At 36.2% G+C, this 25,725-nt stretch overlaps 6 protein-coding genes across 9 annotated transcripts in view; 5 read left to right on the top strand and 1 right to left on the bottom strand.

The window, feature by feature from the left end:
- The first annotated feature begins 1,482 nt into the window (after positions 1-1,482).
- Positions 1,483-4,833, top strand: LOC117604018 (odorant receptor 13a-like). Its single transcript, XM_034323687.2, has 6 exons — positions 1,483-2,605; positions 2,906-3,158; positions 3,589-3,689; positions 3,766-4,089; positions 4,185-4,460; positions 4,621-4,833. Exons 1-6 carry the CDS (start codon positions 2,402-2,404, stop codon positions 4,678-4,680), a joined length of 1,218 nt encoding a protein of 405 aa, XP_034179578.2. The 5' UTR covers positions 1,483-2,401; the 3' UTR covers positions 4,681-4,833.
- Positions 4,834-6,954: 2,121 nt separating this feature from the next.
- LOC117604007 (protein brown) lies at positions 6,955-10,882 on the top strand. 3 transcript variants are annotated; one of them, XM_034323673.2, is made up of 11 exons: positions 6,955-7,384; positions 7,466-7,514; positions 7,589-7,769; positions 7,830-8,022; positions 8,172-8,361; positions 8,425-8,649; positions 8,712-8,814; positions 9,431-9,652; positions 9,863-10,104; positions 10,408-10,508; positions 10,661-10,882. In XM_034323673.2, exons 1-11 carry the CDS (start codon positions 7,243-7,245, stop codon positions 10,840-10,842), a joined length of 1,830 nt encoding a protein of 609 aa, XP_034179564.2. In that variant the 5' UTR covers positions 6,955-7,242; the 3' UTR covers positions 10,843-10,882. The 3 variants fall into 3 exon arrangements, with proteins under 3 accessions (XP_034179564.2, XP_034179566.2, XP_034179565.2); XM_034323675.2 differs by lacking the exon at positions 8,425-8,649; XM_034323674.2 differs by lacking the exon at positions 9,431-9,652.
- A 110-nt stretch (positions 10,883-10,992) lies between these two features.
- bw (brown) lies at positions 10,993-18,447 on the bottom strand. Of its 2 annotated transcripts, XM_034323670.2 has the most exons (15): positions 17,533-18,447; positions 17,282-17,466; positions 16,234-16,399; positions 16,102-16,150; positions 15,709-15,758; positions 15,425-15,558; positions 14,099-14,251; positions 13,478-13,716; positions 12,796-12,892; positions 12,484-12,732; positions 11,860-12,093; positions 11,662-11,797; positions 11,478-11,583; positions 11,247-11,347; positions 10,993-11,174 (listed from the first exon to the last, which is right to left on the bottom strand). In XM_034323670.2, the coding sequence occupies exons 2-15, from the start codon at positions 17,348-17,350 to the stop codon at positions 10,993-10,995; spliced, it is 1,965 nt and encodes a 654-aa protein (XP_034179561.2). In that variant the 5' UTR covers positions 17,351-17,466; positions 17,533-18,447. The 2 variants fall into 2 exon arrangements, with proteins under 2 accessions (XP_034179561.2, XP_034179563.2); XM_034323672.2 differs by lacking the exon at positions 12,484-12,732 and having other exon boundaries at positions 17,282-18,447.
- A 1-nt stretch (position 18,448) lies between these two features.
- On the top strand, positions 18,449-21,331 carry LOC117604012 (uncharacterized). The gene is made up of 5 exons (XM_034323679.2): positions 18,449-19,208; positions 19,667-20,057; positions 20,127-20,685; positions 20,751-20,795; positions 21,198-21,331. Exons 1-3 carry the CDS (start codon positions 18,912-18,914, stop codon positions 20,390-20,392), a joined length of 954 nt encoding a protein of 317 aa, XP_034179570.1. The 5' UTR covers positions 18,449-18,911; the 3' UTR covers positions 20,393-20,685; positions 20,751-20,795; positions 21,198-21,331.
- A 199-nt stretch (positions 21,332-21,530) lies between these two features.
- On the top strand, positions 21,531-22,553 carry LOC143305809 (uncharacterized). Its single transcript, XM_076690863.1, has 3 exons — positions 21,531-21,968; positions 22,081-22,174; positions 22,234-22,553. The coding sequence occupies exons 1-3, from the start codon at positions 21,925-21,927 to the stop codon at positions 22,405-22,407; spliced, it is 312 nt and encodes a 103-aa protein (XP_076546978.1). The 5' UTR covers positions 21,531-21,924; the 3' UTR covers positions 22,408-22,553.
- A 635-nt stretch (positions 22,554-23,188) lies between these two features.
- The window catches only part of Sdc (Syndecan), a 66,605-nt gene continuing 64,068 nt past the window's right edge, over positions 23,189-25,725 (top strand). The window contains exon 1 of the mRNA XM_034323684.2: positions 23,189-23,428. Within this exon, the coding sequence (XP_034179575.1) occupies positions 23,357-23,428 (72 nt within the window). The 5' untranslated portion in view covers positions 23,189-23,356. The remainder of the gene's footprint in view (positions 23,429-25,725) is intronic.

Here is a 25,725-nt window from a genome sequence, read left to right as displayed (position 1 = left end):
AAATAATTGTCATTCGAACATAATTATTACTGAACATATAATATAACAATTTAATGTAAAATATGGGAAGTGTCAAAAAAAGAAAAAACATGAGGATCAATTACAAAATTCAAATTACGAAATTTTCCCAAGTACCATTTAAAACAGCTCTAAATTTTCGTTACTTGTAAAGTTCATTAAAATTGTACATTTCAAAACCGATTTTCTTATTAAGAAGCTCACGAAAAATTAGATGTCCCTACTGTAACAAAGTTACCCCTAAATCTTCCCAAGATTGATGGATATTAAGAATCTGAATCGAAAGCATGAAAATGACCGATAGCATTGTGTAAATTAAGGAAAGGATCATCAAATATTCTTCCCGACGATTGACAATCTGCCAAAATCCCACAAGCATCATTCAAAACGACGTTGCACTGATGGAAATATCGTCGTTGCCGAAGAAAGTCATACTGAATTTCTAATACACTTCGATAACAAAGTCGTGCAAAAAATCTTATGCAGATTATAGCAATGCATCCAAAACGATTAGTCGCTTTGAGATATTAGCATTCGCGGTTTCTACTTACTGTTAGTCTTATTTGAGACTGTACGTAAGAAAGGGGTGAACAATGAAACGTTCGATCAATAATGTATGGAATCGATGAGTGATGCATGATTCCAAGATCACGAAACCCTCTGTGTTATGTACGGGGAGTAGCTACCGATGAGGGTGCGGTAGCAATAAGGTTCACTCTGCGATACGAATACTAGGTACAGTAAAACCTGGATAAATTCAACCAAGATTGGGACCCAGTGGTTGCATTTATCCAAGCGAGGTGTCGAATCTCGGGTTACACGCGACGACCAGCCAAGCGTGAACATAGAAAGGGACAGACAGTGGTGGAAAGAGAGAGGTCCGATAATCAAAGGAAAGAGCCGAAACGTATCGGTGTGACTAATACTAATTGAATCAAAAAACTTTTTTATTTTTCACTTTTTTTTAGTGAAACTTTTACTAGCGCATTGGTGAGATTTTTGTGATTAAAGTGGTACCAAACACGAGATAGTTTCAATTATAATTACTTGTTAAAATTGATGTTAAAAGTTGGCGAAAAGCAAGATAGATCGAAATCAAAACCAGTCGCGGTGTCGGCTTTCGTTTCAAAGGTTTCATTCATCCTAGCGAGGTGTCGATTCTGGGCATTTAATGTTTCATTTATTCAAGCGAGGAGTCGATTCCGGGCATTTAATGTTTCATTTATTCAAGCGAGGAGTCGATTCCGGGCATTTAATGTTTCATTTATCCAAGCGAGGTGTCGATTCTGAATCCGTACACATGTTTTCTATTCAGCCGACATGCCGATTCTGTGTCCGTGCACATCTTTTGTATTCATCCGATATCATTTATATTCAGTCGTGGTGTCAATTCTATGTTGTTTATTCTATTACTATTGTTTATAAATATAATTCAACCTATATCGAGTTTGGTATCATTTTAATCAGAAAAATCTCACAATTGCGTTAGTAAAAGTTTCATTGAGAAAAGGTTAAAAATAAAAAGGTTTTATCGTTGAATTAGTATTAGTCACACCAATATTACGGTAGGATCATTGTTCCGTCAAATTTCGTCGCGGCGTATTTTCCGCGGTTGGAAATCTTTAGGAAATGAGCGAGGTGCCGGATCGCGTTTACCGAAGCGCAGGATTCTTGAAAAGGCGGAAGCAATGAACTCCACAACAACGTGTTGCGTAATCTTAGCAAAAACTCGTTGTATTTAATAAATGAACACGTGGTCTTAGAGATAAAATGAACAAAAAGTTTATATTTCGATCCACCATTCACTTAAACTAATCCGCGTTATTGCGGTTCGCCGAAGTATGTACTCGGTTCGTGCGAAGCGCCAAAAAAAGGGTTTGCCAATTTAAATTCTCCGAAAGCTGCTTGCGAGAATTTCCTTGCCACGAGAGTGAGCCAACGGCGTGAGAGAGACGGACGGGCGCCGATGAGAGAGGAATAGCAATATAATAGAAGTTAGTCGCGAAAGGTATTCGGGAAATAGTTCGCTCGAACATCATATTACACGGTTTCCTGGACGAGTGGCTCGGTTCGCCTAGGGGGATCCCCCCAAGTGGAGGGGATAGCGATGTTTCACTTATCCAAGCATTCTTTCGTTGAATTTATCCAGGTTTTACTGTATAATGAAAATTGTAATAATAACGAACAGTGGTATGTATCACGGAGCTCGATCGTGAGTACACTGACAACATAATGATGCAGCTCATCACTTACGACTTCTTGTGCTTTTCACATGTAACGTGACGTTTTAACTATGAATAGAAAAGGGAATTAATTAAAGCGGTGTCATCTTATCAGGATAATTCGCACAGAAAAAAGAACGAGTTGTAACATCTGACACTTGATGTTCAATATGCAAGAGGAGAGGTACACGGATACGTCAATCAAATTGTCAACCTTCTACATGAAGTGCATCGGTTTATGGATAGCGGAAAATCACACAGAGGAACGTCAAAGAAAAGTGGCTATATTTTACACGATTTGGGTTACTTTGTTTTCTTCGCTCGTTGAGTGCAGAGAGTTCTATTTCTCTTGGGGAGATCTTAGTGTGAGTCCACGTATCCGTGAATATATTTTCAACGAATAAATTTGAGACGAGCCAGGTCTTCTAACATTATTCAAAGTCTGAAATTTTTATTCATAATTTTATTCATAAACCGACAAATTTTGTTTTACTTATTCCAATAATTTTTGGTAGAGGGTTCGGTTTGTGTTTTGGGGGGGGTCAGGCCAATTCTGATGCCTTCCTTAGGAAAGGATATAAACGAGATTTATAGAATCTGTTTTTAAAAATTTTGTTAAATTAAATAATAATGCATTGAATAAAATAATCATGTGATAATTGCAGTCGACACTTTACGTGAGTTGCAACATTCTAAGCTGTTGCCTAACTGTGTTCAAAATATACGTTATACTAGCGCACAAATTAGAGTTCATTAATTTAATTGTGTACATGCGCGATCATTTTTGGAATGGTAAATACGATCTTCAGGAGAAAGCGATTCTAGTTGAGTGCAGAAAAGTTTGCACATTTTTCACTATTTCTGTCACTTTCATCGGGGAATGTGCAGTTGTCGCTTATGTTGTGACGGCAATCGTATGTAAGTTTAAATAACATTCTTAATTTATTTTTAAATTTAACCCACCTAATAAGAAACGAATTAATGGAAAAATAACTAGGCCGCCATCCACTTTGTGGCTGGAGCGATATTGTGATTTAAAAGTCGATCAAAACAAAACAAAACAACCCGACTTTTAATTTACGGAACACAAGTTCAAAGCTCGTGCAATAGCGTAATTCCGATTTCCCTCATAGACTTAACATGGGTATCGGTTTCTGTGACCATTCCTCAAGGACACCACCGATCTCTGATTTTATTCTATACAAACACTCACAGTGACCGCTATGATCGGCTTGCAAAGAATGGTCAAAATTGATTATCTAGATTTTGAGTTAAAAAGTGACAAAAATCCCGATCAGTCGTATAATAATTTATACACTCCAATAAAATAAAAAAATTTGAATTTTAGCGAATATAGGGAAGAATGAATCGGACAGGATACTAATATTTAACATGTGGTTAAACTCACTGTCAATAACGCCTTACTACGAGATCATGTTTTTTCTTCAGGTACTCCGATTTTTCATAATTCTCATTTATTATATAGTCACAAAAATCGACCTGATTTAATTCCTTTTTCTCTCAGATGATAAGTTTGTATCACATCGGAGTGTGTTACTTTTGTTTTGACAATCTGTTTTGTATTTTAAGCGTACACGTAGCTAGTCAGTTTCGTATACTTCAATATAGATTCGAAAAATTGTGCGCTACGGATCAAGAAAGAAACGAGAAATTGACTTCCGCATATTGTACTACAGAATTTTACGAGAAATTTAAAAATTGCATAAGACAACACCAGGTGCTCATTAACTATTGCAATTTGCTTGAAAAAGTGTACACGGTAATGGTGCTTGGACAAGTGACAGTCTTCAGTGTACTGATATGTTTGTTTGGATACCAAATATTATTGGTTTGTATTAATTAAAAAAATTCTTTAAATTCTTTAAATTTCAATTTAACAAAAATTATGCGTCACATAAATATATGTTTTTCAACTCCATACAGGCGGATGCTCCCATTACAAGACGTGCTATTTTCATATGTCTCATTTTGGGCAGCACGTCTTTGCTGTTTATGTTCACTTATAGTTGCCACGGTTTAATCGAACAAAGTGACAAAGTTGCTGTGGCAGCGTACTCGACAATGTGGACAAACTTGCCGATGACGAAATTTGGTAAAATGCTTCGAAATGATTTGTTAATGGTCATTCAGAGATCAAGACGAGTCTGTTGTATGACTGCATGCGGATTCTTTCCAGTATCATTAGAAACTTTCACAACGGTAATGAAATCAAATAATCGTAATTAATTATTTTGATTTGTTGCACTTTGATTTATATGTATAGAAGCTTCTAATTTCAACTGATGTAATTTTTACACATGATATTGCTGTTCGTTGAAAGTTAATTAAAATGTTTAAATTACTCATTATTTTGTTATAGATTCTAAGTACTGCGGCATCGTATTTTACATTACTAAGAAACAATGCAGATTGTACATAAAAAACATCGTTCTTCGGATATTCAAGTAGTAAATCGTTATTAATATCAGACATTTATATATTGAAGTTGGTTACATAAGAATTAAAACATAATAAAGTTCAAACTTCGAGCTTCCAATTTGTTACCTTGTATGATAATTAGTATACGGGTAGTCAACAGTGTTGGAAACGACTGCTTTTTAAATATGAAAATTTATTCAAGTAGTTTCTTGTTTCACGCCGAACTCAACTAACAGAATTACGTGTATGAAGAAATACGCAATGGAACGCGATAAGTACTTACACGACTCGCTAGTTAAATCTTTCTTTCTGAGGAGGACCTATGGTCACGGAGTATATACAGAGTGGTCGACAACAGGTGGAAGATTTTTTTAAGAGGTGATTCTAGAGATCGAGATAAATACGAAAAAGCATTTGCAGCTTTGTTTTCCAGTAATTAACATTTAAAAATTCGAGTAAAAAGCGCCTAAAACCTGCAACCTGCCCAGCACCGACGACTGAACGTCAGGTTAGTACGGGTGGGTACAGTCATAACCAAGAAGAGAAAGCCGAATGCTGCAGTACCGAGAAACAGAGTAGCACGAGGTAAACTTCTACTATTCAATGATTCTTGGTTATTGCTTGATTCTGGGCAGATTGCAAGTTTTAGGCGCTTTTTACTCGAATTTTTAAACGTTAATTACTGGAAAATGAAGACGCAAACGCTATTTCGTCATTCTTGATTTTCGTCTTATTTTGATCCCTAAAATCACTCCTTAAAAAATCTCCCACCTGTTGTCGAACACCCTGTATATGTATACATATTTTTAACCTAGTGGGGGAGGATGACTTTATGACTAAGTGAGTGACAAAGGTGAATAATCTGTTTTTTGACTTTAGGGACCATCGCTATGATAAGTTGATGCATTCACTATAGGTTAAATAGAATTATCGTTATTTGAATGATTGATCATCCAACAAAATTAATTAAAATAATATTTTTTCAATCTTTTGTTTGTTTGAATTATCCAATTTACAGTACTAATTAGCCAAAATTTCTCTTATCACTGCACTTGTTTCGTACAATATTCACTTTTTTCACTAACACAAATCCACACATTCTTTAATGAAAAATCTTCGTTTCTTCACGACAGAATTTTTATCCCTTGTCTCTATATGTATTATATTCAAAGTTAAAAAGCAGAACAGCTGTTGATCGTTATTGTAATGTATTACGATCGTCATCTACAAACCGGCCGACGATATCCGCGACATGCAGTCTATGTATGTACATATTACTTCAGCATTTCTGGGTCAATGTTTTCTTGAAATTTTGTACTTATCACTTTCGAAAATGATGGAACGATTGCGAAACAATGAACGACGAGGGAAGTTCGAAAGTACACGAGGACCTTAATCGATAGTAGATTGAAAGTAAATGATGATATTGGGCTTCAGGAAATAGAATTAATACTTCGGATATAATGTCTTTATATCACTTTATTAACTTTATTATAACACACCGTTCGCTTATAACAGCTTCACAGAAAGTGAAGCTCGCCTCGCGGTCGTTCTCCTGCCGCGCTCTCTAGGTCTAGGATTAAAGAGAGTGTAGAGTGGAAACTCTGAACAATCGTTTTATATTCCAACAGTAAATATTTATCAAGACTTTCTACCTTCGTTGAGATTATCACGAATGATTCTTTGATGCCAGAAATACATTCCAGAACACTGATTCCACGTTTTGCTACATCTGTGCAGTATTTTACGCGAAAGTTTGAACTTCCAATAGAGTGATATTGTTCGGATTTGAGTCTCAAGTACCCCAGCGGCAAACACGCGGCTCGCGAGAGAGTCTTGCGGTGTTATACACGTGGGTGCTGAATATGCGTGGAGAAGGGTTGAAACACAAAAACGAAACAGAAATGATTATTATAAGTGAACACAAAACTTTATTATGAAAAATGTATAAATTGAGTAAAAACAATGAAGAGAATATACGAAGAGCTCGGCGTAGCGATGGTAGGCACATCGGCTAGTCGCGAGGTAGCGTAGACACACGAGTGAGGAAAAATCGGAGAAAGCGGAAAAGCGCGCGTTCGTAGGGGGTGTGAACCGGTGCCTAGCTTCGACCTTAACCAATTCCACTTCTGTCTAACATTCTTCGCTTTTATATAACTTCCTGAAGCTTTCTTATAAGGATACGAATTTTTATTTTAAAATTCAAAGGAAATGTATACTTGATATTCATAGAAAATTCATGTTTTCTAATTGAAATTATCCCGATTAGGATGGCTATAATTATTGATGAGAAATGAAATAAGTCATTCAAGTTCTGAATGAAAAGAAAACACTTCATTTAAATGATATTAAGAACGAAAGAAGACATTCGATTATATAAAATTCCGTGTCTTATCTTCTCTGTCTACACAATGGTGTCATTAGTTCGGATTTACAGGAGCCACTGAGATAGAGTTGCTTCTGCATCGCGAAGAACTTTAGATAACATTGATAAGTGTGATGAAGTAACGAGCAAGTCCTGAAATCTTTTACGTGATTTCGTAACACCTGATATTCCCGTAAAATGAATGGGAAATTTCACGAAACCACCATTTTCTGGGATAATTTAACAGTGGCTGTGCCTCGGAAACGCGAATTATTGCGAACAATCTATCGAAAATTAACAAGAAGACCATTTGAAGAATCATTAATGATATTAAAAAGAGGTGTGCAAATTCGAAGTGATTGAATTTAATAACTGGAATAATTGAAGAGTATAATTTGATAATAATTAATGCTCGTTACAGTATCTGGTCGTGCAGTGACAGGAAACCTGATTGCCATAATGGGACCCAGGTACAAGACAAGAAGATCCTCTAATCTTCTAATTTCAGAAAAAAATAATAGATCGTGATGATTTTTCATTCCAGTGGTGCTGGTAAGACAACTTTCCTAGCCACCCTCTCCGGAAGGGTGGTACCGACCCTAGGTACGGTAAAAATAAACGATCAGATTCTTCCACGAGAAATTATATCTAAAATATCCAGTTATTTGCCTCAATTTGATGTGTTACCAACTTCCCTCACCATTGAGGAACACTTACGATTCACGGTATTTAAATTATTGAAAAATGATCAGAATTTGATAGATACGGTAACACATTTTATTTAGAACGCTTTAAAAACGGACCACAACTCGAGGCAAAGAAAATTTCAAATATCAAAACTGCTGTTCGATCTGGGTCTAATTGATTGTAAAGACACCTTGATAGGGAAATTATCTGCTGGTCAAAGGAAACGAGTTTCCTTGGCCAGTGAATTAATTACTAAACCTAAGATACTTTTCCTTGATGAACCGACAACTGGTAAGAATAAAGAAATATTATGCTAAATGGTAAGAGAATTATGATAAGAATTTTGAAAAAGTTTTTATAATTTCGTGTAATTTTTATATCGCTGCTCTGATATAGAACTTTCTATTGAACCTTGAACCTTTGTAAATGATCAATCTTAGGACTGGACACATTCTCAGCAATGCAAGTGATACAGACATTGAGAAGGATAAGTCTTGAAACGATCGTTTTTTGCACAATACATCAGCCTTGTATGGACGTGTACAATCTTTTCACTCATATCTTGCTGATGGCCGAAGGGAGGACAGCTTATCATGGAAGTATCGATGATGCTACGAAATTTTTCTCCAGGTGAATTTCATATAATGATATCAGAAGAATATCAAACATTCTCAATATTTCTAACAAATTCAGCCTAGGTTACGAGTGTCCAGTTGGTTTCGACGAGTCCGAGTATTACATAAAATTGATATCACCTAAATATCCAGGATCATCATTAATCAATTTTGATGATGATGATGATGATGAACCTCCACCTAATGAGTGCATCGATAAAATCTGTCGAGCATTTCTGCAATCTTCGTTAGCAATAATTCCCGAAATTACAAATACAAGCCATCTTGAAATAGAACCCCAAAGGTGAACAAATTTTGGCAAATGAAATTTTTATGAAGCTCACATTTGGTTTTAATTATTCACAGGAAAGCTGGGTGCATAGTGCAATTCTTTTGGCTGACCTGGAGGATTTGGATTCAAAACCGAAGAACAATTTTCGTAGACTGGATTTCATGGATATGTTATTTCGTAAGAAATCAAATACTAAAACTGTACTTCATTTGATCCACCTTTTGTTTAAACTTAGATAACACTTTGAAAACAATGTTTCCTGATTCTAATTGCCTACACTAGCGGAATTAATTCTGGACACTTACATTTTTATTTAAATTTCGCATTTATTCAAATTATTTAATATATAATCATTTATATTTTATATTCTAATCATTATTTTCTAATTTTAGGGCGTCGCTTATATAAAAAAATCAGTAAATCTTTTACAGCCATACTTTTAATATACAATAAAAATTACAATTTCAACACATCAAAGGAGGTAGACTAAATATTAGAAAAATTAATATATCGTTGAATATCCTTTCATCCTGTGATTGGCTATTTCACATCATGCGTTGTTTCGTGGTGCCAGACGCAAAAAGAAAAATAATAACACAGTTTAGATCTATTTAAATTAAAATTTTAAAACATTTAGCATAGCAGAATATACATTTACTGCACAAAAATGAAATAAAAAATATTTTTATGCAAGGTGTCCAGAATTAATTCCACTAGTGTATGTATTTTACTGATATTTGCATATCATATCTTGTAGCATCAATTTTCCTCTTACAAATTAAATGAATCGTAGCTTTCGATGGCGATGGTGGTGACTTTTTACACGGGAATTAATCCGCGCACTCAAGAGGGTGTGCAGAACGCAAGGGGTGCTCTGTACATGATGAGCTCCGAAATTTCCTTCACTGTAGCTTATTCCGTGATCTATGAACTTCCTGGACAGCTTTTAATTTTTCAACGTGAAAACAGCGTTTACGATACTGGCCCTTATTATTGTGCCACCTTTCTTGGACTGGTAATCAAAGTTCTTCGACACTCTGCTACTGATTTAATGTCGTAAATTTTTATCTTCAAGATTAACAAAAGTAATCTGCTAAATTGCTTTATTACTTTCTTTATCAGCACTGCCATATTTAAATCAGCTTATCTTCAAGATTAATATATAGAAACAAAAGTGTCCAGAAACTTTTATCAATGCACATTGTCAATGGGGTCGTTTTTCCAGATACCAAAAGCAACACTAAAAGCACTAATTTTCACAACAGTGTTGTACCTCGTACTAATCACTCAAGTAGATTTCGTGAATTATTTATTTTATTGCCTGGCTACATCAACTGCTGCGATTTGTGGCACGGCGTATGGTTTAGTATTTTCCAGCTGGATGGATGACGTCGACGTGGTCACGTCCATCATGGTACCCATCGATATGATATTCCTGTTAACCGCTGGAATGTTTTATAATCTCAGGTAACCACGTACTTTGATATCCTATATGACAAGGTTGCAAAGAAATTTCACTTCGTGAGATTTATTTACAGTCTTCTAGTTTCATGTTTCAATTTCACGTAAAGTAAGCCAAGTTTGAAGTTGGTTAAAATGAGGGTAAGATCGTGTCGTTGTATCGCGTTAAACTTGATTTAAAATTCTTGTCAAGTGATTTCATGAAGATTTAAGTATAGCTTTCGTTGTTGGACAATTTTCCTTTAGATATTCCCAAATAATTAAATTTTCATCTTAGGCATTTCCAAATGAGGTTGTTCGTGTTTCCAGGTCACTGCCCACGTACCTGACGTGTTTCAAATATTTTTCGATGTTCTTTTACCTGAACGAAGCTCTCTCTATAATTTATTGGTCGCGTGTAGACTACATCGGTGAGTATATTACACCGATAAATCAATTATGAAAATTCTCTACCTCTTGTCGATGTATCAAAAGTGAATATTTAACGCGAGGTTCTTCAAATCCTTGGGGGTTTATTAATTTTCACTTTTGAATTCATAAAAGCTTTGTTTCGTCGTTTCAGATTGTCAAACACCCAGTGACTTGCCCTGTTTACGAAATGGAACGGAAGTGATGTTTGAATACGGTTTTGGAAATTCCAATTTCTACTGGGACTTAATTGGTCTCATAATTTTAGCAGTTTCAATGAATTTGGTTGGATATTTTGGTCTACGAAGGAGAAGAAAACTTGGAGCAATATATTGAGCAAAATAATAATTTGTAATTAATACACGAAGTCTCGTTTCTGCAAAGTTTATTCTAGTTGATAACAAAATAACTTATAGATACTGTACAATTATTAAATAGTTATCAAAATCAATAAACTGAAAATCGATGAATTAAATTCAGATGAAATTAGTAGACAGGTTCTTGACGACTTCTGTATTTAATCACCAAGAAACCAGCTAAATGACTGAACGAATATATCGCCAGAAGACCGATTAAATCCATCGTGTAATGGTATGGTAAATAGCCATATTTCTCAAGGACACCCAATCCACTGGATATGCAAGGCTCTTCCGGATCCGGAGAACAGCCTTTGGATACAAAAAGTGATTTTTAGAAAAGTTCCTTTTCCTCGATTCTGTTTAAATGCTTAAATTATTTACTTATGTCATCAATTAACAGCCACTGCGTTAAAGAGACTGCCTCGAGACCGTAATAAAATTGTGATAAGTACTTTAACCAGGAGATACCAGGTGCTAAATGTCTAGAAGAATGAAATATATTCCTTTTGTACCACTATCCCAGCTCGTAAATGAAATTAATAATAATAAAAAAATGATAAGTTTTCAAGTTCTAAATTACACCGGGCTGTTCTAACTATACATATTTCTCACCCGAGATGCAAGTAGATACCACAAAACATCAGACCAAGGAAATCCAAAGGCACAGAAAACAAAGAGGCAGTGTCCACTGATTTAAACGAGGCTGATAAGAAACAACCTGTTCGAAAGATTCCATTTTTTTTATCATAAGCTAAATCACTCTATATAAATATTTCCATAATTCGTCATTCCTTACCAAGAGCGGAAGCGGAAATGGCACAGATTACTACTGGCAGTGCAAAGTAGATAAATCCTAAACATCCACCCTTTAGTCCTGTGATCGAGAATATGAATCCACTGTAGAGCAATGGTTGCACTATAGCTCCTGGTAGCTGAAAATTATCAAAAATCCACTAAATCTATTATCTAATCTATTATCTAATGATTGGCTTACCAGAACGACAACCTTGCTGATGTAATACGGTGTCGGACCATAAAGTCCACTGGCGATGTCGCGCAATAAAAGCGGTAATTCTCTCGGAAACGTATAAAAAACAGCGTAATTAAAGGTGAAAACTGTCTCGACGACCACTAGGTACAAAAGACCTTGCATATTTTGTATAGTGCCCTGATTCATGGCTTTTCCTGCCACGTCCAAGTAAGGAGATGCTATTAGCAGTCCTATGATCTTTAAACAAAAGTTTATCTATTTTTCGTCAGGATTCGAGAAATTGAAGAAAATATTTATATTGGAAAATCGCTGGATTTGGAAATTTTCGAAGGAACTGCGAATGATACGAAGGGAGCACAGAAAGAAATGAAATATTTCAAAACAATTAAAAAAATTCCTAGTAAATTTTAATTAAAATTCAACGCAAATGATTTAATTCTATTTACGAAACGTTTACTCTCTCAGGTTTTCCTGTAATCCATAACAAACAACGAGCAACGAGCAACGAAATAAAAGAACGTAGTAATTGAGGAGTTACTCGAGCACAAAATGAAAGAGAGTAAAAAAGGAAGAACAAAGGGTGGATTGAAGTTCAAAGGAAATAGGTAGAGGAGATCGATGTCTCACCATGTAAGTTATAAATCGCAGGAGAATGGAAGCGGAGTTCCTTTTGTAATCGACGTACGTTCGCCACGTTAGCCAACGTAATTGCGTGAATCCACGAGCTTTCTTGAAATTTCGAGGAGTCAAAGAGACATCCGAAAAGATCAAAGGAAGCTCGTTGTTCTCTGACGTGCTTGCGCAAGAATATTCGATCAATTTCGATACCCTTTGCCCGTACTTCGATCTTTGATATTGGTCGCAGATCCAATTTACCTGCGAACATCAACCTTCTTACCAATCAACATTTCACATTTTACTTTCTATTTTTCTATGTACCTTTCGATAACTTTCAGCTTCTCTACCGCGAACGATCGACAATTGAGACACGTAAAATTCCGCGCTGTTGTATGTTGGAGGACAACGAAGATCCAAACTGGAACAGTTTTTAAAAAGCACCTTTTCAAAGAAGGTTTCTAAGTTCTAAATTTCACAGGATAAAAACTTGCCAACTTTCCTGATCGAAATTCTTAAACTGATAAGATTATAAGAAACGCGATCTCTTTAAATTAGTAGAAATTTAATTAAAGTTTCGGTGTTTCCAAATTACATTTTAAAACTCGTTGACTATCAGCTTGTATCTCCTAACTTTATTTCAGAATCACCCTTATAATATAGGGTATGATAGGGTTAAACTTGAACTTAGGCTTTTCTTATCTATTTCCTTTTTTTCCATACCGTCGAGTAGAAATTGATCCAAAAATGGATAACACGTACGTTCTCGAAAAAGCCACGTCGCCCAGAAATGGGTCGGTATCTGATTTTCGCAGAGTCACGTCAACGAAATATGGGCGAAGCAGAGACTCTTTTAGCAGGACTCGATTTTCATGTCAGATAAAACATTACACTACTCTATTTCAAAACGTTACTTACTAAAAATATTATGTATAAATCCACTTTGAATTCTAAAGAAAAGAAAAAAATCTAAAATTTACTTAGAAGATAAAATATTCTCTCGTACCTATCGAAAAATTCCGTGGCGTCGGCAGAGGAACCTTGAAAAGCAACTCTACCCCCAGAAAGCAGAAGAACCTCGTGAAAAATTTCCAAAAGACCGGAAGCTGGTTGATGTGTAGAACAGATGACGATTCTTCCGCTGGCAGCGACCTCCCTGAGTGTCCTCGCCACCGTCATGGCACCGTAACTATCCAACCCCGTGGTTGGTTCGTCGCAAAATAGAATACTCGGCTCGGTGAGAAGCTAGAAAAATTCTCTACCCTATGTGTATTTCGTATTAAGGAAATTGCTGGCCAAAATTTCGTGCAACGCGCGTAAAAAGAGAGTCGTGTCGACGGGGAAAATTTACAAAGGGTTGTTACCCTTTTGGCGTGTTTGTTGGTAAATTGAAAATGGGAATACGTAAAAAATTGTGGAATAAAAAAAATCACTGTCACGGTAAATTTGTTGAAAGAAAATGAAAATTATACACCTGTCGTAATTCATACATTTCAATAATGAATCATTAATTGATTGATTAACATCAAACCATCATTAATCTCCGTGTATCATGTTCAATCGTAAATTGAACGATAGCATATCCGATAAAGGGTAAAAGTCAACTGAGTGAAATTGACAAGCTTACTTGAACGGCTAAAGTGACCCTCTTCCTTTCGCCGCCGGACAAAGATGAAAGTTTCGAGTTTCCACATTTTCCCAGTCCGAGTTCTCCCAACAAAACCATTATACGCTGCCTTCTGATGTTCGCCCGAAGCCTCCTGTCCATTTTCATGCATGCCTTGATCAAGCGGGAACAATCACGAAGTTTTAATGGCCATGAAACCTAATCACTCTCGTAAGTTAACCGAATTAGTCGACGGTGACGATATGAATTGATAAAACGTTCAATTCGATAGGAAATTTCCAATAGAATTTCAGAAGGTAGACCTTTAAGGGGCCTGTTTAGAATTTTGAAAAAATCGCAATTTTTTTTTGCTTAAAAGGTGCCTTAATGCCTTAAAAATGATATAGCAAAAAATTATGGGTGGGAAAAATGTCTAAGTACTCGAATTTCCAATTCTGGCGCAGCCCCTCCCGGTCTGCTGCACCTATTCCCATTTTTCAAACTGGCCGGACTCATAAATCAAACAGATCATCACCGATCAATTTGAAAATTTAACATTTAAATTCTCTACCGTACTACGTAGGATTTTTTTATTATATTGGATAGTTCTTTTGTTATAAATAATTTTTTGGCGATTCTTTCTTGAAATTTTACATTTTCTCTTAAAACAAACGCCATTTTTACAAAAATCAATATATCCAAAAAATCCTACGTAGTTTGGTAGCTGTTCTCATATATAATCGAAAATATTTTGGTTTTTTATCCTAAGTTAAAAATTGCAAGAGCTGCTGATCCGGCCGTTTATCCCTACAAAAAAGAGGCGTCATCGAAGAAATGCTGCACAGCCCATATTTTCACTTGAATCGCTATACAAAAATTAATTTTTGAAGTTTATAAGTTGTAAAATAAACGCATGCTTACAGAATTTGGATTTATTCCATCATTAAAAAAAAACATTCCCAAAATATGCTTATTTTTTCTTGCTCTAGGGTGGCGCAACCCCTTAAAAAAGAATAGGTATTTCCAAAAATCCTGATACTAATTCAATCAGTTTCAATTAAAAATCCCATAAATCGTGTTCAATTACTATTTCCACACGAACCGTCCGATTTTCAATCAGATATCAATCACTTCTTTATCGAATCTAAATAGAAACTTGTTGAACCAACCGCGAACAGTAAGGATCGTTTAAAACCACTAACTTGTTACGCGTGTATCTTAGCTGATTATTCGATTCAACGTACCGTGAAGCATGAACGTGTTATCCATGACTCGATCATGATCTGAGATTGATCGATGTTAAACGAATAAGTAATGTCTATTTAGTGTGATAATAATCGAACTAACCATGAATTCCATATGTTCTTGGACTGTCAGCGATTCGATAGCTAGGTCTGTTTGCGGAACAAATCCTGATATCCTTATCATTTGGTCAGTGTCTACAGGTTTCCCATTTAACAAAATGTCACCTGTGGCCCGACCTATTAAGAATAAAATCCAATGATCCACGACTGTTTGTTTCGTTTGATACCCTAATAATCTCTGGTGACTCAATGTTCCAAAATTATGGCGCAATACAGATAAATTTTAGAAAATTTGTTTTGATGTTATAAAGCAAGTAGTATATAAACCTTTAACACGTCGACTGATCGTTGCGAGCAACGTAGTTTTCCCAGACCCGCTGCAAAATGAAAACATTTCTTTCTTAGTCAAGGAGAAACTTTTCTCACCGTTTTCCTTCTCGAGGAACAATTAAACCCTGGAATACAAGACGCTCGTAATTTTCACGGCTGAACATCCAGTTTTATCTCCGCTCCGTGCAAATTCTGATATTAAACGCATCAGTGAACTCTTTCTCTTTTAGAGGGAGATTAAATGAAACATTGTACATTCAGTATTTAAAGAAGATAGAAGAATTGCTTCCCGTTTGTCTTGTTAATAATCACATTCTTAAACTAAATTTTATGAAAAATATTTATGAAGAGTATTAAATTAGTATTCCAGGGTTAGAGAAAGATTCTTACCTTGGTCCCATAATAGCCATCAACATTCCAGAATTAACTATACCATTGACTAAAAGTAATATAGATTAATTAATTAATTATTGTCTTCTACTCCATCTAAATCCTGCATCAAATTATTCGAGAAAAAGATACCTCCGTTCAGTAATCGAACAACTTCTGTATGTTGCAAACCGAAAATTGCTCGAAAGCTACCTCCGTTCCTTTTTCTTTCAACCGTGTAAGAAATATTCCTCCAAGTCAAACACAAATCCTTTGGCAAGCTTGCCGGCAGCGTAGGATACTTCGCGCTATGTTTCATCTGGAAATAATTTATTATTCTCCCTAAACGGCTATGAAGTTCCTGGAACTTCTCTTCTTTCCATTATTTTTCAAAATAATATTCACCGCTGTGCTCGTTCTTCCTTTCAACGATTCGTAGAATTAATTCGCACAAATGTGGAACGAAAACAAATCATTTCTCAGATAAAATATCAAACGTCCTCGAATCGCCAATTCCACAGAATCATTTGACAATCGATAATCACCAAAAACGAAACCAATGCAACGTGTCTGAAAGTTTCAATGAGGTTTTCGTGCTTCGAAAATCGATAGTGTCTAGCTTTTGATTTATAGGGAAGCAGGCAAAAAAAATTGCAAAATTGAAGGTCAGAATCATATGTGAGAGAGGTAATTATTCAAGAATTCTCGTTGCAATGCCGATCAACAAAGCCCTTCCACTAATACCAAGAAATCTATGTCTGTAGGTCAGCTGTGATTATATAAAATACAGGTCCGGTTTGCATGTCGCCATATTGGACCAAGCAGCATAATGGTACTGTTTATGTAAGCTATTTACACGCCATTTAACTTCTTTGGGCCATAATTGTTTATAAAATAAAGTCACTATTTGATCCATAGCATAATAACGTTTGAGCCACGGTTTCGCATAAATAATATCAATCATTTGAATCGAACCACTAACCTTCAAATAAAAAAAAATACGCGATCCCTTTCTCCGCGAAAGGAAACCACGACGAAAAGTGAGACCAAATCACAAAACTTTGATCAAGATCATTTAATACACTAATCAACCACTAAACCTACTCTACTAGATAAATTGACTTCAGAATTGTTTAACATTTTAATTCGATTGATTCATCAGAGCACAGCGGTGACTATCCACATTTTCTCTTATACTTACGGTATTATTGTCAAAGAACATCATCTCAATAATTAACACTGACGAAACCACTGACAAAAAGAATCTCATTACAGAAATCCCGAAAATAATTCAATTCATCCATGGGGACATCAAAGGAGCAAAGTCAAGGCTATGGTGATCGTCCTTGGAGGTCCTCTTTGAACTTTACCAATTCCCATCGATATCTACACGCAATTCGTGTTATGCAACACTATAGAATCAAACGAGCAAACGATAGTAATAATAATAACATTCACTGGTGTTTGCTGGCTTTGCACTATGGTCCCTTATGGTGTTTAGATATCACGGGACTGGCTATGTTATGGTAACCGGAGGCGAATGTTATTCGCCACGATACGACACCATCACGAGCGGTTTTGCGGAGGATGAAGCGACCGTGTATCTTATATGCTATGAGAGGTCGTTACACAACGAGACCGCGAATACGACGAACACGCTCGCAGCTGCAAGGATTACGGAATAACGCTTCGATGCATACCGATGCGGATTTGAAGATGTCCGAAGACTCGTACAGGTTGCTTTTAAATAGCTTACAGCCTGTATAGGGTGTGCCGGAAGTAAAGAACTGACGTTACACCGGGTGAATCGGTAACTACTATCATTTTTAACAGGTGTACGTTTCAACAGTTAACAGATAAAAAATATGAATACTTTAATGAAATATAATACCCGAATTTGAAACTAAGTAATATACACAAAAGAATTGAGTTAGGATGAAAATAGAAGATTTATATGAAAATAAACATGAAGTATCAAGTTTGAAAGTTTTCGAAGGATCAACGATCGAACGATCGACGAATAAATTGGAGGATGAGGTAAACGAACAACAAGAGGTATGATGGAATCGGCGAGGCAAGGGGGTGGTCACAATCGCAATAAAACGATGGAAATATTGGAATCGGCGCAATATGATTCCGCGACGGATCGCGAAATGAAACGAAACAATGTTTGCGTTGCGCGGAACGTTCGACCTCTCTTTCTCATCTCCACTGTCTCTCTCGATCTTTTTCACTCACCCCATTTCACCCTCTACTCTTCTCAGTCACGCTTACAGTTTCTCTCGCTCTAGCTGGGAATCGAGGATTTGTTAATATCGAGCGCCTAGTACCGTGCCAAAATGGCCGACGTTTAGTCGTTCCTTAGTTCCGATTTAACTGAACGCGTCGCGACGCCTCCTCTCATCGACACCCGTCGATCTTTCCTTCCCCAATCGATCTCTGCCATCGTGGATAGGACGTCGAAACTTCTAACGTGAGATTTCTTGGGGATGTATCAACTCGAAGAGTGAATTTTGGTACACGATTGGTAAAAATATTAGAAAAGGATAATATCAATGTTTCAGATGCGTGCTTGATTAAAAAAGAATGAAAATTTTTGAACATCTGCGTGCGAACGCGCCTCGTCATCGCCGAAACAGTTGACTGTTTTAAACCGACGATTAAACAAGGGGAAAAGAAATAACAAAACATTAGCTAATCGCGACAGGAACGACACGCGAGCGTACCGTGATCGCAGGCGTTAAGTCGAAATTAATTAAAACGAGCGTCGAACCTTCAAGAATTTTAATCAACGAAAGAAGCACGTTTGGTAGACGAAGCTCGTAAGAAGAATGTCTTCGAACACGACCACCACCACGACCGTGTTACTGAAGAAGAGGGAAAGGACACAGAATTGGGTCCCAGAGGAGAAGAACGCTTTGTTCTCGTTGATCAAAAGCCACGTTAACGCGATCGAGAACAAGAAAATCGATGCCGCGGCATCGGCTATGAAAACTCTAGCCTGGCAACAGATTTATTGCGCTTTTCGTGGCAGATTTTCCACCGACCGAGATATCACCAGGATGAGGGAACAATGGAGAAGGATGAAAGCACAAGCCAGAATGGAGATGTACACGTTTGCGGAGAAGGTTAATCGATTTTTCAAATTAAACACGTTCGATTGTCGAGTAGAAATTTAAATTCTACCCTTTGAACACTGTTTCTAATTTAACTGGAGGGTATTATTTCTTTGCTGGAAAATATGAACATCAAGCGAGAATTTATATTTCGGGGATGAAAATGTAAATTTTATGTTCTTGACCCCTGAGCGCTTTCAAAGTAACGAGATTGAATGCAAAACTTGTCGAACAGTTTTTCAGGGTAGCCCAAGTTTCACCCAAGTTTTCTATATTTTCATTGCTACTTGGGGCTGTTTTATAAACACCAGAGGTTGATAGATAGTCAAGCTATGAGAATCTTTTAATATTTCTGCACTGTGTAAGTTATGTAGGAAATATGTCAACTTCAAAGTTACGTTAACAAAAAAAATGCATAATGTTAAAAAGCAGTAACCAAATGATTAAAGTAAACGAAAATGCACCTATAGGTGAAGAGTCTGGGCCCCGAAGAGGCTGCCAAATGTCGTCCATCGAATCTCTCGATCGAGGTGTGGAGATTAATGGAAAATGCGAGGAAAAACGAAGGAGACGGCGATCGTTCGGACGAGAACAGCCAAGAAGACCCGGACAACCCGATGAATCTGCAGACGATCCTTGACAAACTAACAGCATCCGCGCCGGAAGTGATGGTCAATGAAATTAAAGTCGAGGCGGATAGCGACGACGACTACAACACGGAAGAAGAGGCCAGGACAGAAATTTTCACAAAAAAGTCGAACACGAGGAAAAAACGACCACGGATATCCGAGGACGAACCAATGGATCTGGCTGAACAGAGGGTACATTCTGCGGACGCCAATGCTCGACAATTTGATAATGGTACTTTCAAAATAACCTTGACGAATATTTTTTTTAAATGTACCGATCTTCTTGTTTGTTTTCAAGCAGAAGAGAGTACGTCATTCTCCAATACGAAGGAAAGAAACGATCGGATCAATAATGATCAAGATGAATCTACTCAAAGAGCGATATGGATGGTGGAGCTGGCTCAAAGGGAACACGAGCTCAAATTGAGAATGTTAAACATCGAATTGGAACGTGCGGAGCTGCAAAAGCAGACAGCAATTAACGAATTGAAAACTTCGGAAATTAAAAGGCAATTGATCGAGAATCAAGCAGCTGAATATTACAGGTCATATTCTCGTTCGTTCTGATAATGAATATATTATACATGTCATCAGTTTGAATTTTTGGAATATTGGATTACTTAAAAAATTTCAATTTCCCAAATTCGGGGTAAAACTTGAATTAATATTGCCGCCAAACTAGCGCCAGGGACGGACGGTTTGCGAACCATCTGCCGGAATAAGTAATAGGAACGTGTCGTTCTACTAGTAGTGTATGGTTTCTATTGGAATCCTCAGAAACTACTGTACTTTGAATTTTCTACGTAGAGAACAATGCAACGAGCTATCGCTACGTTTTCTCGGAGTATGGCTTCGCTGAGGTATAAAAGAATGTTTTCCATCGAATGACTAATGCAAAACTATATAAATTTTCTTTTCTGCGTAGTTTAATTCGGCATCAGCTATTGCACGGTTTTAGGACAAGGCACAAGTAAAAGTATTATCGTTTATCGTGTTCTAGTATCTTCTTCTCTAAGTTTTTAGTACAGTAAGAACATTTAAATAAACATTTTTATAAATTAATTCAGATATTTATTTCAGAAGAAGCTTCAGAATTCATTATTGAATTTTCTCTATATTAGGTTGAATTATGTAATAGTCACAATACCATTATTCCAGAAAATTATTTGTATGGTTTTTGCTCAATTTCTTAATAATCACTGTATTTTCAGTTTAAATTTAATGTGCTCTAAATTAAATTGTATAGTTATTTGATTGATAGGTGATATAAATGGACATTGAATATTTTTAACTGCCCTATTGCACTTTACTTCTTTTTGGCAGCGTAAAACATTATGGAACACTTTCTAAGATCAATATTTTATCATTACAGCCAAGTGAGAATGGTTGGTGAACGTGGATCAGGTGCTGGCCACGGCGGAGGCGGTGGTGGTGCTATTCGAGAGGCTGGAGGTGCTTTTGGAAAAATGGAAGCTGCCCATGAAGATCAATATTTTTACAATCAAGTCAGTTATAATAACTGTATATACTGTGTGTGATTATTTAAAGAAATTTACATAGAATTTTGTTGTTTTTAGGATAAAGCAAAGCTTCAGAAACTAAAAATGGATCTCCACGATGAGATCTCTTTCCATGAAGAACAAATCAAGCGCCATCAAGAAGCTATAAACCGTCACAAACTAAGAATTTCAGACATGGACAAACACTAATACTATTTCCCTGCTGTAAAATTCCTACTTTTCTAAGTAGGAAGTTGTTCTTTTTAATAATGAAGCTATTAAATACTATGGATAGTAATACTAGAACTTCATATCTATACTTTTTTTTAGATGCAAAATATTATACATAAATATAAATATAAAAAAATGTATTGAATAAAAACCGTAAGCTGTTTATTTTCATGTACTTAAAACAGCAATGCTTATTCATGCATCTCAGGTGAAATATTAAAAATAAAACGTAATTCATTCGATTATTTTTCGATGGTATTCGTGTTCAAATGTTTCACTGTTCGTGACAGAAAGCTGCAAAATTTTTAAGTTCAACCTTTTGAACGATTTTTTTTTATTCATATAAATTTCTATAAATTGTTAGAAATAATGTTTCGTTATATTTTACGTACTTTATCATGTGAGACTAGCAGGTAAGTATTATATTCGAATAATTAAGTAACAACTGCTATTAGTTTTGCACCTTTTGGGTTATGCTCACTATTTCAAAATAATTAATATAAAACTTTGTTACATTTTCTTTAGTTCCAAGTATCTTAAAAGAAAATATAGCGATTCAAATAAAAATAATGTATCGAACAACGATATTGCTTTCGAAGCCGAATATTATTACAAACAGGTAACGTTATAAGAAATCGAAAAATTTGTCAAAACATAACAGTCATTTATGTTTTACAGGATAAAGAATTATTGGACATGCTAAAGCAAAAACTACAGGAGGAGGTAAAATGCATGCAGGATGAGGTTATAACGATGCGTGATAAAATTGAGGAACACAACCGTAACATAGACGAAAATTTGCGATTTTTAAAAGATCTTGAAAAGAATGTATCGGCTAGCGATAAAAAATAATCCCGATATATATAAACGTATTATTTTTTAAATATACAGAATGATTTTGATTAAAGGTCAACAATACTTAACAAATACGAAACTGTCCTTTTGCATGGAACTTTTTATTGCAAATTATATTGCTATATTATAATATTGAAAAGTGATTGTATAATAAATTAAAAATTAATGTTTACTAGAACTTTAATATGTTACGATTGCAAATAGTATTTATGTAAACAAGCATTCTTAAGTAAACAACTCACTATATCGGCGTCCTCTTCGAATACCATTTTCGCGCCACTTTCTCTATAATGGCGCCATTTTGTTCAACTTTCTGGCGGCTTCAGTAGGCACTATAAATGCAACAAATGGGTATGATTATTATATTAGTTCATGAAATAATTTGATAAAAAGATAAATTTAAGCTTTGGTTTAGTAATTCTTAACATACGTGTAAGTGCCGTGATTTAAATCTTCAACCAAAGCAGGATTCCGAATCTGACTACGAGACCCACAGCGTTACACTCAAATTACCAAGAAATTTTCAAAATTGCATTGATTTGACTAAAAAACGATTTTAATCGCGCACTATCGCGTATGTATGACTGAAGTTATACTGTAATTAACTTTCATAAATAAAAAACTTAATTTTCCGCAAAAAATCAGTGGACTTGTTCGACTCGCGTAGCATGATCACTTAAACTTTCTTCTCCCGGTGGCCGCCAGGGCGTGTATGCGATCATCCAAGATGGCGTCAGCTCGGCGATGGAAGCGGCCGATCGTTGCGCCCTCAGTGTCTCGCGGTTCATCGATCAGTGTGGTGTGTCGCGTTGTTGCTCCGGTGGATTTTTTGGTGGTTTGTTCCTGGCTGGGACGGTACGCGTATTTTTTTCGTTTGGTTTTCTAGAGGCAACGCGGTGATTACCCGAGGGGCTCTTGAACGGGCCCAGGAATAAACATAGGAAAGATGCAACCGAGGATATACTGGATTCTGATCAGCACGGCCGTCATTCTCGCGGGATGCAACGCCGCTACCGAGGTGAGTACGATTGCTTTTTCAGTCTTTCTTTCTCTTCTGTCACTCCTTCGACGATCATTCGATCACCTTTAGCGTAGCGTCACTTGCTCGTTTAGCAAGTTTCATCACGATAATATGTCGTGTGCAAAGTTGTCGAACGCGTACGTTCAAAATTTGAACGCGGTGCTAGATCGTCTGTTGTTCACCAGACGTTTCTTCGAACCGCCTTATGAAATTCTCGTGATGAAATATCGTAACATATACCAACAACGATGCAACGCGTTCTTGCACGTATCTTTCAGACCGCGTACGTGTTTAGCTCCTAAACAATCTGTACCGATACCATTTCTTGTCGCTTGTTTACGGTTCATTGCGAATTGCATGAATTTGTTTACTCATTGTATGACACACGAAATAAGATAAGGCACGCACGTTCGAAACTCGAAGGCGATTTAACCCTAATCGTTTCCTCGAAATGGATTCTCGGAAGGTTCGTACCTTACCGTGAATTTTTACCGTCCATAATTGCATAATACGATGAATCACAGAAAATTATACGTCTATACGGTGCGTGCCACAAATCTGTTATTTCGTATTCGTATCCTATCCTGGGAACGTAAGGCGTCTCGTTTCGGAGTAGGACGTTACGATAAAAATTCTTACGTTACATTCAGGCGACCGTAGGACGTTACCCGACTCCTTATTCTTTTTATTGTGATACATGTTGTATAATCATTGGATTGCTGTTTACGTTCATTCCAATTCAGCATACCAGAGCATAAGAACACAAAAACAGAAATGTTACGTGATCGTAATAAGTAATTTGATACCTTGTCACACTGGAGTATTGTAACTCCCTCGTAAAACCTTCAGATTACGATTCGCGTGACCGTAGTGGCGTCGTTGCACATAGGGAATCAAATGATTCTCGATAAAATATTTATCGACGGTCGAAAACTGCCAAAATCCGATGAATACCTTTCGTACTCGTTTCACACATTCCTATTTCGGTGAAAATTTATCGACCAAGTCGTGGTAGATGTTTTTTTTTTTCGTTCACAGCGCGAAATAACGGTTCTCGAGGATGCAATGAACGCGGCCGTCAATGGAAATATTAATGGCGTCGCGCGTCGGTTGATTTATAGCAAAACGGAAACGCGACTCGCGGGAAATTAATTGAATTTAATTTTAGTTAATTATTGCGTGCAAACAACGAACGGGTTGGCCGTAACAGAGAGAAAGTTTCTCGACCCTTTTACCTTTGTCCCGTTGTTTGGGATCGTCGCGCAATTTGCCTGAATTAAACGGCCACTTTTGTTTATGTTGCGTTACGCATATTATTACTTAAAGAGTAGCACTGGGATGAAAGGTAAACTACGCGATGGTAGGATGAATATAAATATGCAATTTTTCTCATTATTTTTTTTACCTATGAACCTATGTTGTGTACTTGTTTATAATAGAAACAATGAATTGTACATAGACGATTTTCCGAATTGGAGTACAGGTCATTGAACACGAATATAATATTGAAAAAAGCGATTTTCTTTATTTTAAATAATTATTACATTTAATGCAGTAATGTATTTATTCGGTTACTGTTTTTGAAGTATCTCGAGCTTCTATTATTCGCTATCCAAAGTGACTTGAATTTCATTTAAAATTGTAAGTACTGGTCAAATTGATTACGCGCGCATATTTGATCAGGTCTTTCCTTGAAATATCCTGTTTCATGCATACGCTGCTACTACGAAACAATGCTAAATTACAAATCTTAAATGTTGCGTTAGGTTTTAATTAAAAAATCCTGGGAAAGAATGATCGAACGCAGTACGATTCATGTGTCGACTTAAGATTCTTTTCGAGTTTGTGTTTGTAATAAAGAGACAAATATAGTATTGCTTGCTCAATCGTCGTCCCACGAGAAGGAATTAATTAACGAGAAATTCCAATAAAACGAGTGGAATTGTGAAATCGAATCGGACTCGACTTTTACTCAATCAATATTATATTCTGTAATAAATGAATTGAATCATCGTGCGATAGCAATATTAATTAATTGATTTTTAATGCAAAGTCATGTGTTTATTTTGAAAGGGTACTTTGAATATCTGTAAAACGTTTGCTATTTCGTTTCAAATAGAAAAATAAAGAAAAATTTATACGTATGAAGAAAAATTGACATATCGATTCGTGTTCGATCACGTAGAAATAGTATATTCGAAAAAGTGGCGCAAGTTTTATCGCCTACCAGTGAAACTAAATGTCTTCCGAGTTGGTTTCAAAGCGAACGGTGGTGCAAAATTAAATGAGATTAA

This window comes from Osmia lignaria, chromosome 11, assembly GCF_051020975.1.
Source record: "Osmia lignaria lignaria isolate PbOS001 chromosome 11, iyOsmLign1, whole genome shotgun sequence".
In the NCBI taxonomy this organism is placed as follows: domain Eukaryota; kingdom Metazoa; phylum Arthropoda; class Insecta; order Hymenoptera; family Megachilidae; genus Osmia; species Osmia lignaria.
The sequence above is the reverse complement of the archived record's forward strand: the minus strand, read 5'-3'. Positions and strand labels throughout refer to the sequence as shown.